The sequence below is a fragment of the Haliotis asinina genome, chromosome 9 (genome assembly GCF_037392515.1).
Source record: "Haliotis asinina isolate JCU_RB_2024 chromosome 9, JCU_Hal_asi_v2, whole genome shotgun sequence".
In the NCBI taxonomy this organism is placed as follows: Eukaryota; Metazoa; Mollusca; class Gastropoda; order Lepetellida; family Haliotidae; genus Haliotis; species Haliotis asinina.
In genome coordinates this window covers 61,326,662-61,343,176 of record NC_090288.1, presented here as the reverse complement: position 1 = coordinate 61,343,176, position 16,515 = coordinate 61,326,662, and the positions used below count along the sequence as shown (strand labels likewise).

The 16,515-nt window shown below is 38.7% G+C and overlaps 1 protein-coding gene across 1 annotated transcript; it reads right to left on the bottom strand.

Moving 5' to 3' along the window:
* Positions 1-1,826: 1,826 nt before the first annotated feature.
* On the bottom strand, positions 1,827-15,907 carry LOC137297117 (conserved oligomeric Golgi complex subunit 6-like). The gene is made up of 19 exons (XM_067829110.1): positions 15,726-15,907; positions 15,177-15,320; positions 14,221-14,292; positions 13,786-13,844; positions 12,619-12,730; positions 12,253-12,335; positions 11,853-11,923; positions 11,216-11,309; positions 10,640-10,716; positions 8,160-8,297; positions 7,762-7,826; positions 7,092-7,183; positions 6,745-6,859; positions 5,783-5,914; positions 5,198-5,365; positions 4,840-4,947; positions 4,500-4,553; positions 4,286-4,365; positions 1,827-2,659 (listed from the first exon to the last, which is right to left on the bottom strand). Exons 1-19 carry the CDS (start codon positions 15,831-15,833, stop codon positions 2,512-2,514), a joined length of 1,920 nt encoding a protein of 639 aa, XP_067685211.1. The 5' UTR covers positions 15,834-15,907; the 3' UTR covers positions 1,827-2,511.
* Positions 15,908-16,515: the final 608 nt, after the last annotated feature.

The window sequence follows — 16,515 nt, the reverse complement described above, 5'->3', positions numbered from 1 at the left end:
AATGACAACTTAATTTCGCTGGGGCGGTGAGGTAGCCTTGTGGTTGAGGCGTTCGCTCGTCACGCTGAAGACCCACGTCTGATTCCCTACATGGGTACAATGTCTGAATGTAAGCCTATATCTGGTATCCCCCATTCTCATACTGCTGGAATGTTGCTAAAAACAACTTAAAACTAAACTCACCCACAAATTCCCCGTTGCCCTCTCTACAAGAACCAGTAAGTGAGTTTAGTTTTACGCCGCACCCGGCAATATTCCAGCTGTTCATGTTTACGAGGATCAATTTACTTCCAAACAAATATCCATACCAAAGCCTCACCACAGGAAATGAAGTGATGTTGAAAGGAAGGGAAATATTAAAAGGATTCTGTTTGCTTTGGTTGTGCTCTGCAACATTCCAACTGTACGACGAAGCTCTGTAAATAATTGAGTGTGGACCAGACAATCCAGTGATCATTAGCATGAGCATCAATCTATGCATTTGGGATACGACATGTGAGCTTGACTACCCGATCCCGTCATTTGCCTCTTACAAGAAAGAGTTGCTGAAGATCAATTCACGGATCGTCATGGGAAAAGCAAAAGGGATGGTTTAGTTTCCAGCATTAGTCTATTGGCTGGAGCGGATCCACATGCGCCCCCCCACCCCCCCCACCCCCCCCCCCACCCTTCCACAGTTCTACTTCTTGGGTATTTTCTAGTAGCCATGGGTCTCTCCATCAGAAAAATGCATGTTAACATTTAATAAACTGGTTCCCGAGGTACCTATGGGGAGCCTTTTTAATTCTACCCCACATGTTTTTCATACGCCATTTTTTGGGAGGAGGGGAAACAAATGCAACAATATCTTTTTGCCCTGTGAATTCACCGTAACTAACCACCACTCAAAATGTTGGTATTTGAATTCTCTTTCACATGGTACATAATATATGCAAATCAGGCGGACAAGTAGGTCACCAGAGGTCAAAAGGTCACACAATTTAGCAAAATCACAAAATCTTACTCTTGCTCCTATATGTCAATGTTCTGGTTCCAAATAGGGAATTTTACCGTTATCACACTCCAGGAAGTGAACTATGATGATGTTGTAACAAAACAGAAAGGCTAATGTTCCATTATTTTAACCACTTTTCACTTCTACTGAATGTGAAATAAAGGGATAAATCTCAAACCATAAAATAACATTAGCCTTTCTTTCATCAAATGAAATGAATTCCTAAAAAATGATGTATTTCGTCCATGTTTTGTCGGTTGCGTCCTGAAAATCATACATCAAAACATGGCATCACTGGAAGGAGCATCCAACTCGGTGAGTTTTGTTTTCAGTTTATACTGTCTTCTTTTTCATAATTATCCATCTTTGACCACCCGTGTTGAATGTGTTAGGTATGAAGTGTGTCAGAGCTATAGATTATTTTGTTTTAGGAAAAGATCGTCGCTGCGAAAGAGCGTCATAACTCATGCCCACATAGGCTTCTGATGTTCAGACGTAAACCACCTCCAGGGGCATGATTTATGATGCTCTTTTCCTAAAAAAATAATCTTTAATGGATCAACAATGACAGTCCCTTTGACAGACAGCAGAGTAGAACTCTGGTGTGAACAGAACAACAGTATTATTATTGAGACAAAGCCAGACAAGATTTCCCAATAGGGTACTCAGGTTTTCATAATATTTTCCACAGGTTTGTCTAGTCAGGACTTTTTGCAGGGCGCTTTGATATAGATTCAATATTTCTGTATAAAGCATTTGTAAAAACAGAAAAATCATCACAGCATTTTTTGGATGTATGTTTTTGTTTACCATCATGATAATGATAACAACATTATGTTTCTATATGTTTATTATGGTCCCATTCTTCACACAAGAATTACTATATACACAAAATAGATACTGCTGCATATGTATATTTCATACAAAACTTATTAGTGCGTCAGATGTCAATTATTTTATCAGCATATTTGTATACAAAAATGCTAAGCCTCCCACTCTGTACAGCCAAACATATCTACAACATTAACCTACAACATTACATATTGTGGCTGCAGTTAGCTCAGGATCCCCATTTCACCTCTTCAGTCTCCCAGGCCTCCCAAATATATAACCCTGGTAAATCCCTTTTGTCTGTCCTTGGGCAGTGACGATTCACAAAACTACCTGTTCAGCTTCCAAAAAGAAATGTGTGGGTTGCTTCTTCCCTTTAAACATGGAACACAGGTTGAATGCATTGTGAAACTTTCATATATTTTATGGTTTTAAGATAGAGTGGAAGCAAGGTGAAATTGGTGAAATTTCTTTAAAGAAAAATCAAATTTTGTTTACGAAACTGTAGCCCATAGAATGACATATTCTCTTGTCCTGCACTGCTGTGGAGAGTCAAGACTGCACAGAACAACGCCGAGAGCCAGTGTAAGATTCAGTCTTTCTCATTCTGGATACTTCTCAAGCATTCTTCTGATGTCTTTTTCTCATGTAGTCTTCTCATGCAGTCTTCAACTTCAGGTGTGTTACTATGACAACAGCTTGAGGACTTGGTCTGGAGTTCTGGGGACAATGCTCTGTGGTTCCTTGTACTCATTTGAGGGGATGTAGATGGCACTGTATATCTGCTTGTATGCGTCACAGATCAGTTGGGCAGACTTCTGCTTCACATTCTCCCTGGCAAAACCAGGACATTGTAAAAAAGCAGTGAACATGAAGATTTTTACATAAATCAGTATTCAACACACTGAAAGATACACAGCATGATAGAGACTACATTATCACAGTCTAAGACACGTTGCATCATAACATTCCTAGTAAGTTACTCTGGGTACCTTGAAAATATATCTTGTTACCACACTTTTGACCTATTTAACTCTGTTTTGACTCTACCTGCTCCTGTGACCTTCATAGTGACTCATTAGTCCTATTAGCTATTGCTTTTAGCAATATTCCAGCAATGTCACATGGGAGGACATTAGAAAAGCACTTTACACATTGTGCCTATTTGGGGAATCGCACCTGGATCTTCAACGTGATGGGCTAACACCATGACTGCCAGACTACCCACGGCCCCTAAAGGTCTATCAGTAAAATATGACAAAAATCCAGTGGGAAAAAGAACAGCCAATATACCTTTGTACAGCCTCTGTGGGTCTTTCAGTAGGTGTATAAATATGGTGTGAGTATACAGCTCACCTGACCAAGGTGTTTGCTGGTATGTCAACACAATGCTCAGTAAAATCTATAGCTCACCTGACAAAGGCACTGGTTGGTCTGTCAGCATGATGCACAATGAGTGAGTGATTGAGTGATTGAGTGATTGATTGATTGATTGATTGATTGATTGAGTGAGTGAGTGAGTGAGTGAGTGAGTGAGTGAGTGAGTGAGTGAGTGAGTGAGTGAGCAAGTTTAGCTTTACGCCGCACTCAGCAATATTCCAGCTATATGGCGGTGGTCTGTAAATAATCAAGTCTGGACCAGACAATCCATGATGCACCTTAAAAAATACAGCTCACCTGACCAAGGCAATTGTTGGTCTGTCAACACAATGCTCAGTAAAATGTATAGCCCACCTGACCAAAGCATTGGTTAGTTTGTCAACATGACACTCAGTTAAATGTATAGCTCACCTGACCAAGGTACTTGTTGGTCTATCAATGCAATGCTCAGTACTATCTACAGCTCACCTGACCAAGGCACTCACTGGTCTGTCAAGATGATGCTCAGTAAATCGTATAGCTCTTCTGAACTTGACAGTTGTTGCTCGGTTAACATGACACTCGGGAAAATGTATAGTTCACCTGGACAAGATGCCAGCTGAACTTTTCATATGATTATCAATGAATAAACAGTTCACCCAGAGATGCCAACCCTGAATTGAATGAACGCAGAGTGATGCTTTGCTAAAAGCGATTCCTAAGCCCTGAAGGCTCAAGCTGGGGGTGAGCAAGAGAAGGGGCCCGACCCCTTTTCGTGGTGGAGGTCTGGGAAGGCCTCCCTTATGAAAATTGTTACATTTAGCCTGAAATATGCCTGGTCATAGTTAACCAGATAATACTTAAATCAAATGAACATATTTCAATGGCTATTGAATAAAATTCTTTCAAACATTCTAAATTTATGAACATATTTGTATTTTCTAATAAATCAGAGTTTTGTATAGACAAATCAGAGGGTGGATTATGTAACTGAAAATCACAGTTACAAATCCAAAATCAGCATGGTTGGCATCTCTGGTTCACCTGTCCAAGACACTAGCTCATCAGTAAGTGTGATGATCAATCAAGAAAACAGCTCACCTGACCAAGGCACTCAATAGTAGGCTACACTGGGGCAAGATCAAAGCATCAGGACTGGCAAGGAAACTGTCAAACTTGTTCTGGAATATGACAGAAACTTTATCAACTTTACCACCAAATAATGCTTACAAAATAAAAGATGACCATGGGTAATGAGAAACTGATATTTTGATACTGAACTGTAATGGTTAACCAAGGATGGGAATTTCCTCACCATGCCTGACTTCACAGTCAGTGTATCCATCCCTTGAATGACTGAGAGTGGTCCCTGTGGGAAACAGTGAAGGAAAGTAAGTCAGAGTCATGTACATAAAAGTACCTATGTAGACATGCAGTTAATCAGCATAATGCTAAATATGAACTAGACTGAAGCATGTAAAATGTTCTCCTTGCCTATCGTAAGCAAGGAAACATTAAGAAATAGTGACTACGCACTTTTGCATAAAAAAATCGTATTTGCATTGATAAAATCTTGACAACATAAATATACATCAATATATCATATAGCCATACATGCTACAATTTTTGGATGATACATGTAAACATTACAATACCTGGCTGGGCTGGTACTGCTGTACTGCGCTGTAGATGGGAGACAGTCCAACCCTTCCCAGCACGAAGGAAGCCTGCTCACTGATCAAGGTGTCCACATGGGCATCAACCTACAAGAAGCCAACCCAGTCATGCATGGAGCACATGACAAATGAACACAGCATTTAGAAGACTCCACAGCAAACCAACTCAACAGGCTCCATATTCCACAGCAAAGCAATACATCAATTACCAGTGAAAGACTCCACAACAGACACAGTGGTAAGAAGATGCCTTTACAAAGAACCAGTGCACAAATACGAATGATGTGAGGTCTATGCCGTCCAATATGGAATGCTAACTTTCATAAGCTTGTGTTACCTGAGCCTGTAGCATCTCCAAGCGAGTGTCTGTGAACTCATAGAGAGCAAGTGTGGACTGCATCAGGTAGATACAGTTGATCATGTATGCAGCCATGTCCACAGTGTTGAGGCGGCTGGCCGACACGGAACACATCTGTATCAGCGGGTCCACAACACATGACAAAATCTGCAATTGTCAAATCGTCAAATTTTATCAACTTTGCAAATATTCATACCTGTTTTATAATACATAAAAGAATCATAAAAAACTAACACTGATTGACTATAATTATCTTTTCAAAGACTTATATTGATAAATCATTTGGAAGGAAGTCAGGGAAAAGGCATATATCTGAAGATGTCTGAGACTGGGTGTATCCCATAGCCTGAACAATTAAATCAATCTTTTTTCAAGAACATTTACTCAATTTAGAGGACTTTAACAAACAGTAAATAAAAAGAAATAAAATATACATAAATACGATGCTTTTACTCTGTGACATGTCTCAGATGTTGGTAACAGTGGGATTCCTGAGCAGAGACAAACAATGAAGGCAGGGGACCTCATTCACCCTGAAACCATACTAATTCTAAGCATGCAGACCTGTTTAAAGTCCTGTTTCTTGTCATCAATGGGAACAACCGAGGCGTCATGGCAGGCTAGGACATCCCGCAGCAGCTGCAGGGTCTGTGTCAGGGACCCTGTTGGACCCAGGTCAGAGGGAGGTAACTCTACCTGGAGAACACAGACAGTCAATACTAGTGAACAGGATAAACATGCATCACACCTGTCTGCTAAGCTGGTTATATCTTTTGTCATTTGATGATTATTGAATATCTTATATGGATCTTCCTACAGGTAGATTTGGAAATATGCTTGGGATATCCACTCTACACTTGGATTTCTGGAAAATACACCAAACTCATTTGGGCCCAATTTACATCCAAAGGGAAAACACTGTGTTAAAGAGAAATGACTTTTTTCCTAATCCGATTCCGCTCCATGATACCCTTTCATAATAATTACTTTCCACCCTTGAATCCAACTTTTATACCTGATGCCATGTGAGCTTGACAACATGTGCTCTTGAGTAAGAGTGTATGTGTGTGTGACACCTTGATGCCATGAAGCCTGAATCAGTGAATTAAATTAATGAAACCAGAACCAACATTTACTATTTTTCACACTGAATTACATGTACTGGGACGTATCTAAAACTGGGAGATAATCAAGAGATTTTAGGTACCTAATCTGACCTCGGATTTATGAAGACAGATAATCACTGGATGTGAAAGATCTCATAAGGGATTTCAAGAAAAGCATTGTATAATGGGGGTACTGTTTACTCACTGGCTTCCAGGAATCCAGTTACAATAATGGGATCACGTATCAGATCAGGAACTTCACAAAGTGAGTGAGTGAGTTTAGTTTTACGCTGCACTCAGCAATATTCCAACTATATGGCAGCAGTCTGTAAAATAATCCAGTGATCAACAGCTTAAGCAACAATGTGTGCAACTGGGAACTGCCTTCTGTTACTTCACAAAGCATAATACATCTGCTACCTTGTCCAGCAGTTTGTTGGCATTGCAGGTGAGACTGTTGAAGAACATTCTGTGACTGAGATCCTGGATGTCCACGATGGTGGTGAGTAATGCTGCCTCACTCGTGATAATCTGCCTGTAAACAGAGCAGAACATTTCACACAGCAATACACACATCATATGATGACAACATTGGTCAGAAAGTAGATGGAAGTATTAACAACAATCATATCACAGTACTACAACTGTCATGCTTGAAAACAATAGCCACATGACTGGCATACAGTACAAGGTCCTTGTCACAAAAAGGAATTAGTAACGAGGAGGGGAAGTGCAGAACCTTGATGGGAATAATCAAAACTGCCTACCCTATGGTGTAATGGTAGAACTTGAGAAGGTTGTCAAGCTTATACAGGGTGACAGCATCCTGTTCTGAAAGTAACACCTGCTCTACACGCACCTGGAACCAAGAACTTCCAGTCACATACACATCAAATAATACACATGACCTACCACTCCAGGAGGCTTCTTTGAGAGGCATGTTTAGAAGGTGGTGAATCAGATAAGGACAAAACTTTATGGATGAGCAACTTCTTTAATCAGGTGGAGCGACGTTTCAATACAGCTTCTTGTATCGTTGTCAAGCAACTAAGAGGAGGATTGTTGCTATGATGCTTCAATATATACTCAAACCCGATTGAGGCAATTCAAACACAGGTTTAATGACTTTGGGAGTGTGCAAATTGGGTTTAACACCACTTTTAGCAATATTCTATCACTAACACAACTTTGGGAACATCAGGTTTTTCACAACATACTCAGGTGAGGAATCATTACCATGCTAACGGCATGACAAGTGAGCACTTTAATCACTGTCACACCCTACTTTGACAGTATCTTGATCACATTTTTGGTCAAGGCAAGTCAAGATAAGCCTTTGCACTTCCCTGCATGGCGGTCAGTCCCAAGAAGTCTCAGGAAGCTAGTTGTAATAGTGGTCCCAAGCAGGATACAGAAATATCAGTTATGGACATGTACCTTGAATGGTCTGCAGATGCCCTCAGACACATGGCCCAGGATGTCTTCTATCAGAGTGCTGGGTGCTGAAAAACACACCATGGTCACAGTAACACAACACAGTGGTCACACCTGATAACCCATGAGTGAGTTTGTGCAACGATTGATGGTGATTTAAAGGTATATCCCTCTAAAATGGTGGTGTAGGAGGAGAGTCCACATGCATGTTGAAGAAATATTCACCTTATGTGAAAACAGTGATGCCAACAAAACCAAGGGTAATGATCTGAGTGCAAGATCTTTCTGTTCAACTGTAGTCAGTATACATTGGTATCATATACAAGATGCATCTTGAACTGTACATTTATACTGCTTTTAAATTCATGTATTGATTCACTTTCATTAATAGTGTGACCTACTTTCACAATTTTTCAGCAGTGTCTGGAGGTGTTCCTTCTCAGAAGCCACAGCCTGGTGAAGCCACGCCAACATGTCGCCAACATAGCGCAGAGGATCATGTGAATGTAACTCAATAGGTCGGGGTGTACCGCCCGGACCTGCAATACAGTACAAGACAACTCACATGCAGGTATTTACTAACATGACCAATGCCTTGATATCATATCTTAAGATAGCACCAAAATCTACACTTTTCTGGACTCTTTCGATGGCAGCTTATTCAAATAATATTTTGAGATACAAAACATACTTGCATGAAGGAGAATGTTAATTTACGAAAGAAAGTATGATAAAATTTGCACCAAAATATTGCTCAGAAATATTACAATGAGAGGTAATTTTTTGGTACTCTTTTTATCACTGCATATGAAAGACTTCTGATTAGTTATAAATGGAACACCATTTTTTTTAAAGAAAACATTGGGGTTAATCAATACCAAGCACTTAAATGTTGCTAAAATGTCGTCTGCTTCTCTCTCGCCTGCAAACGAAACCACAGACAGGTTACGTAACTCTGTCACCAGAGCCCTGCAGTGATGTCATAGAAGGAATGATTTTCAGTTAGTTGTATAGAAAATGTGTAGGAAGCTCGTCATTTTGCTGATTTCTCGATGTCACCAAAGACATGAGGAATTGTTGTGTTGCCGTCAACTGCTCCTTGGGTCGTGTGATGGTGTCACTATGTACAGATTTCCACCGGACTCCGTAGTTTGTGCTTAAATTGGTTGTTTGTGTGCGTGAAGTGAGCGTTGAGGATGTCATGTAAAGTCCTAATGTCCATCAATAAAATACAAATTTTACTACCAGTGAAAAGTAATTTTGATTTTGTAAGTCGGTGAAAACAAACTTAAATAGCATTTATCCTCAGACAGGGAGCCACCATTTTTTAAAACCATGAAGTCACGAACTAAAGTTCGTTAGACTTATTGAGATTATGGTTTGTTTTCATCAAGTTAGGAAATCAAAACTAATTTTTACTAGTAGTTAGATATGTATTTGAATCATGGCCAAAAGGATTTTGCATTACACAACCTGGAACATAACATAAGCGAGGTCGGTGTCGAAGTGAAAATAAAGTGAAATATATTTCTTCACTTGCTAAATTTACTTGGTTTGTAAATGTTCATTCACCAGTATGTAGACACTTGTCAATATATGTCTTTGTATTTGGTCTCATAATCCTAATTACTTAATTATCATACTTGCATGCATTTTGAAACTTAATAAAAAGAAGCGATCTGCGAATGCATAGCAGGAATGTAATATCTAGCCCTAGGGTATGTCGTCTGTATCATTACACTTCACAACAAAAATAATGAGTCTGTTGAAACAAAATGCAAATATTAAAATTAAAACAAATTAAACTTATAGGAGCAATGTCATTCTCTTACCTTGTTCGAGGAATGTATCCATCAATATCCACAAAAATGAATGATATATAATTTATCTGCAGATTTCCCAAGTGATGTGTCTTTTAACAGTCTAATATACGAAAACGTGATGTATCGTTTCACGTTTTTCACATTGTTGTATAGTCTCATTGGTTATCCAAGATAGCACACCTGGCAACTAATTGCATAATGTGCGTCATTCTTTTAAAAAAGTAATTTAGTTAGCCAATAATGAGCAATCAATCAATGTATTGGCGGTTAATCCTATGAAAGAGGGTGCTGTAGACAGACACGACAGAGTGTATTAAGTATAGATTAGTAAATGTACATACATAAACACTACCTTTTGACAAATCCCCATAAATCCGCAAAAAAGTAATTAATCAATCAGCGTGTTATCGTAAATCCTTTGATCGATCTAGACACAAGAAATGCCAAATGGGGACCTTTGTCAGGTAATCTAAGTGGCATTACCACTAATTATACCTGTTATAAATTCATTAACTGTGCATCAAGTGAATGATGACAAATACTGTGTACTTTTATACCACGTAACATGGATTACAACCTAGCGACACCAAGTGATTTTGACAGAATCGTCTATGAAAACAAGGGTTGTAACTCGGAAACTAGGCAAAGCAGGAGACAAAACCAAAAGACAGTAGATTGTGAGAACATATAGCTTTCATTTTACACAACAGCTGTCGCGATTTCACGTTTGTGCAAACCTGTAAAAGGAATAGTTTACCCCCTGAAATATAGATGAATTCTGCATAGACCCTCATACCTATACCTACTATTACGTCATGGAGACACGTCGCTCTGATTGGTTGAAATTTCATTCGCAGCTGGGAATTGTGCACTGTTGTCAAAAATGCTGATTTAAGGTAATTAAAGATCGAAATGAGCAGTTTTAATGACGGGGTTTCATTTATAACCATGTCAATGAGTGATTTATGCATTTTCACCACCTCGAGTATATGTGATCCTTAAGTGATTTGGTTCACAATGTATTCAGTGGTAGAAATTGGGTTATTGTTGTGACTTACCTCCCCTGGTAAGAGCATCAATAAAGCCTCTGACAACAGCACTTCGTCTGGCAGTACCGAACTCGTCTAGAGAATATCTGAAAATAAAAAACAAATAGTCATATAATGATGGTTAGCTACTAAGTTTGAAGTATAACAACATGCTAAAAATATCTAGCTAAAAGTAACAAATATTTGTGTGTCTTGGCCTGTAAGTGATGACAAGGCTGTTTGAAGTGCCACATATTTTGGTGGAAACATGCAGACTTATTCCTGAAATGACTAAGACTAATCTATAACAACATTTCAGTGAACAGAGACTATGAAAACAATTGTGTGGGGACAATAAAACTCCTTCTTTTAGAAGGAAGTGTTTTGATTGGCTATCTCAGTCCTTCACTTGGTATTTGAATCATATTCGAGGATATCAGCCTAATACTACTTGAATTAAAAGTAAAATATATGTGCATGTATCTGCCAAGAACAATCTGGATAACAAATGAATCAATGATCAGCAGTTCCTAATCTGATTCAGGGTTGTAACTCTGCAAAGCATACTGATGTCCCTCCAATATTCCTACACTTAGTCAAACTCACTTGAACAAGACAGGTCTATCCTTGAGGGCACCCATGGCCTGGCACAGCACAGGCTGAATGTCGGGAGAATCTCCTGTCAGAGTTCGACATTCATCTGAAATGTGCCAAGTGTATTGATTCATCTGTAATAACTTGTCAAAAATGTTAACTTAATCTTGGGAACATGCCACTGCCTATAAACACTGTCTCCGGGTTAGCTGAGAGAGCTTTGTTTGCCATAAAAAGTCCAACTCAGCAATATTTCAGCTGTGTGACAATGGTCAGTAAATAATTCAGTCTCAAGCAGACACTCCAGTGACTGACATCAAAAGCATCAACATGCAACACACAGAGTTCAAAGACACCCAACAACCAAATTATTGATTCAGATTCCCCTTTCCCTTAAGCCATTTGTCCCTACCCATCCCACATGGTGGATACAGCTGTGTGTTGTGATGGCAGAGAAAGACTGTAACATATCAGCAACACCACAATGATGGCAATATACTGCAGCAAGGTTTATGATACAACCTTACAGGTGACACAACTCCAGTGGCTCTTCCAACATATATGAGTGTTGGGGTCCTAGTCACTCATGGAATGGCCAAAGCAAAGGACAATATAAAACAAATTAGGTTTGAGGTGTGTAGTTCCTTACTCTGAGTCCATCGATAGAGTCTCTCATAAGCAGATTCCTGGTGCAGAGCCATGGACTCCATGATCTCCAGTCTGGAATAGACCCGAGTAAACATTGTAGTAACACACACACACCATGGGCTAGTTGGGCAAACATCACTGACAGTAATCACCATGGCAACTGTAATTCACAACAGGGTGAAGGGTTAAACTTCACCAGTCTTATATCAATACCTGCCAACATTCATGATGCAGCTGCTGTCAAAGTAAGTGTGAACGACATTAGCATGAGTTTCATGTGAAGGTGAAGAACATATGTTGGATTAAACGTAAATTACCCTTGACTTAATAGCATTCCTGTGATAACAGATGATACAACCAGTAACATAAAAATGCCAACAGAATCAAAATGTCCGTGTTACCCTGCTGTTTGCTGGTTTGTGCGCAGGAGATACTTGCAGTCTGTGTGAATTTGCTTGACGCGGGACAGAGCATTGAAGAAATCCTGCACAAACAAAACAGTGAATGAGTATGTGTTGACAAACAGCATCTCTGGGAATACAGCATGTCCTCCTCATCAAGACGATGTTCCAAATAGTTTATATGACTTAATGGTCATTGTAAATTGAAACACAGTGTCATTTCAAAAAAATATGGCCTCTGTGACCTATCCAAAAGCATCAAGTGTAATCTTTAGTTCTAAACATATTCTTTACTCCGCTCAAACAAACAAACCTGAGGACAATGAAGTATACTACCAGTATGCCTTTGTTTCATTGTAAACCTACCGGATGTAAATGGCCATCACGTGTTCCTCTGAGGATCTTCACCTCCTCTGGCTTCAGCTGGAACTTGTTGAGGAAAGCGTCTGCAACCTGGGACTTCATCTGCACCTTCTGACTGGCAACATCAACAACAACAAACTGCTACAGGCAAAGCTCTGACAGGTTACTGAGGGAGGCCATGGATGGAAGGAGTGTTACATATAACACTCTTTAACACAAACATTGGGCTTCTTTCAGAGGCATTTACGTGTAGGGTCAGTAAGGAAAGATAACCATATGTAGATGAACAACTTCTCTATTGCAGCAAGAGCAATGTTTCCATGTAAGGTGTATCACCATTGTCAAGCACAGAGCTCCAGATAATTTATGTCTGGTTATGTATTAGTAGTTGCAATTTTTGAGGAGTAACTATCATTTTGTATACTCCCACCAGTTAAAAGAGTTGAATACTTTTATACGGAATTTCTTATCCTCATTGGGTACTTAACTCTTCTAAATCTATAAATATAAATGCATCTCAATAGACTAAAAGGTTTTAGTAATTGTCATATTGCCTAACATCTGACAGCCATTTCTAAATACTCAACATGGAAGTCATGTGACTGTTAGAGTAAACCCTGGACAGTTGCTACGGCATGATGAATCATACGCAAGCCAATTCAGTTAATTGAGTAATGTACACTAGGCATTATAGACCTATTGGGTTTTAAGTGATTCTCATGCATTTTTATGTACTTCCACATTTCTAATTAATTGAGTAAATGTGAGTATTTTTTTTTAGTAAAATACGCTTTATCTGGAGCTCTGCAAGCAAGCAACAGTTAGATTTACATTAAAGTTAGATGCAACCAATAAAATAAACATTAAAATTAAAATTTAATTTACTATTTGTTGTTTGTGTACACAACCAAGATTAGACTACTCCTTCTCATGACCTTACAATGCGGGCATCCCAGTTCCAGGAGTACATACCTATTCACAGCACTTGCGTTATGTGCAAAACCTCTTTTTACCCCAGCTGGATAGTTTTAGTGAATCATTTGAAATCCAATTACAAAGGATTTCTTTCATTTCATTATTTTTCAACCTGATCAGTTGAAATTACAGTTTTGATAATTTGTTACTGTAAGTCCATAAGTCCAATTTGTTACTGCAAGTGACAAGGATTACCTCTCAGCCTGCAGGGTGGTGGTCTGGTTTATCAGGTCATGAGTCTGTTCCTTTGCTGCCTGGAATCAAATGTAGGATCAAAACTGTATTCAGACATTAGAAACAGAACTTCAGTTGTCTTCACCTAATGTATACCAAATATATATGTCATATGATCAGAATCCTTTCCTTATCATAGTACATGTACTTAATGAAGAGGTAACATGCTGTGGAGGTTAGGTCAGGAGATTGTTACCTAACAGTGACACACAGCAGACTGATCAGCGTTTAGCAACTTCAGGTCATCATTTACAGTGACTACAGATTAACGGCACTTATGAAACATTTAAAAACATTCGCACAATATTTAATTATTGCATAACATGTTAATAGAATATCTTGTTTTAAAACACGAACCAACCGAGTAATACTAGTAATAGAACTAATCCTACCCACCTTGAGCCTGTTTGTCATGTCTTGGCAGCAGTCATTCATGCCCTTCACATCAGCGTACACACTGTCCAGTTGCTGAAGAATAATGGCAACAAAATGGATGAAATTATTTTTTAACTGTTTCTGAACTTACAAGAAGATATTCTAAAGTGAAGAATGGGCATGGTTCATCAAGCTCACATTTCAGATTTGCACTAAGGCTAATTGGAACATTAAATTTGCCTGTTCTTTGTATCTAACAGAACACATTTTAACATGTATTGTAATGAGGAGCTTTTCAGATACAGTGACGGTATACTACTAGAATAAACAAAGGAACTGTGCATTATTTGATGATTAGTGGTGTTTTCACTGGTTAACTTTTGACAAGCTAGTATCAAATGTGCATGATTTGTTGCGTCATGACACACCCTTAAATAGAAAGTCAGTTCACAAATTAAGTATCGTGTGTATCCACCATTGGCGTTGATGCAAGTTTGACAATGATGATGCACAGATGACACTAAGCAGTTGAAGAAATTCTTGGAGAATGTTGTTCAATGTCTGAACCACTGCTTGTCCCAATTCAGATCACGTCAGTGACTGATTCTCGGCTTTTGTCAGACGTGACATGACGTACACATAGTTTAAGTCTAAAAAAGTAAATCTTCCACAACATTCAGAGGCTATGGAATAAGCATCTTCAATTTTAAATATTAGGTGTGTGAGTTCAGGTGGCAAAAATCAGGGCGAGGAGGTTCATTGTGCACAAAGGGCTTGTAGTGTGCTTTGCCCATGTTTATTTAAGGTTATTTTTATAACTTTTTGAACTTTTCTTTTCTTGTTATTCAAAGTTACTTTCTTCCAATAGTACACATGAGTAAGTATACATATATTTATCTACCTTCAGGTCCAGTGGCATGCACATACATTCCCCAATACAAAAAACCCCAATTTGTTGTAATATTCAGTATGTTCACCTCTTTGACAACTTGAAATGCATCCAGAAACTCCTCATTTATTGCAAGACTTCTTTTTTCAATATCACTGCGAAGATTTCTTCGTGTTCGCAAGCTGTTCTCTGAGAAAAACACCGACAGTGCTTTGAGAGCCTCCAGCATATCCTGCAAGAGAATAAAGAATTGTTACTACCAGTGAGATTATTGCTAACACCCTACTACAATGCATCATCATTATCTTATTATAGCATTATTTGATGAGGACTTGTTTTACATGACAAAAAGGAAAAATCCATAAATGACGAACACCTCCACTTTGAAAATATTACAAACATGCTAGAAAAAGCCTTTACTCAAATACAGCACAAATGCAACTACACGCACCCATCACAGTTACTTCTTACCATCTGCCACCTATTTGTTAATGAAAATATAAGTTTATACCTTCTACCTACAGCTCGAATAGACACATTTCTTTGATCGAAAACCGAACGTGAGAATGTGTCTTGAAATTTTAACGTTCTTCGCTTGTGGTATGACAATATTTTGTAAGCAAAGTCGATAATTTACCTTATCATTGTCAAGTCTTGATTCTAGTATTTTATTCAACTTTCGTGACAACGGGTTATTAGCTTGAGCTGAAGATGTTGACACGTCGGTACTCTCCTTGTCGGCCATCTTGTTTAACTGTTCTGAGTTATCTGCCTTTGTTTGGTCCGACTTCCGGGTGTTCCATCGTCAAGATTATAAGGCTAAACATAAGAAGTGAACTGTTTTTCGGGCATCGGCGCGTCACTTATGCTTGTGCGCGTATTTTTATTGCCATTTAAACAATAATTTAGACATGGCCGCATACCAATCATCAATCTGTCCACTATAACAATTAATGAGCGTCTGTAAGAACGAGTGTGACTGAATCTGCAACTCATTATCACATGGTAGAATTCCCAAGCTACATGTATATTTATGAGAGAAAAAAAATACACGTGTTCCTCCCGCGTCACTTTTTCTCTACCAAAATAAATCCTACCGCCCTCGTCACTTTTGAAAAAGATGTGTCAGAAAAACGTTTATTTTTTATGCAACCCAACTGTAACTATATATATGGTACTATAAGTATTTAATGTATAATAGGTCAGTTTTATGAAGTGTGTGACACTATAATAAAATATTCTTCTTCTTCTCCTCTATAACGTTAAAAGAACCCCCTGACAAGTATGGATTATCATGCACACCTTGATATACAGTTCCATACACATCATTACCAAGTCATTCATAGCACAGTTGGTGCTCATTCAAACATTTTGAGCGCTTTAAATGCTAAAGGTGAAGGAACAAATTTTATGGATGATCAGCTTCT

Excerpts from the sequence above, each read along its gene's own strand:
- LOC137297117 (XM_067829110.1), bottom strand. The coding sequence starts at position 15,833 with ATGGCCGACAAGGAGAGTACCGACGTGTCAACATCTTCAGCTCAAGCT. Across the intron at positions 7,827-8,159 it reads ACTGCTGAAAAATTGTGAAA|CACCCAGCACTCTGATAGAA; the intron begins GTAGGTCACACT and ends TGTGTTTTTCAG. Across the intron at positions 6,860-7,091 it reads TTCTACCATTACACCATAGG|GCAGATTATCACGAGTGAGG; the intron begins GTAGGCAGTTTT and ends CTCTGTTTACAG.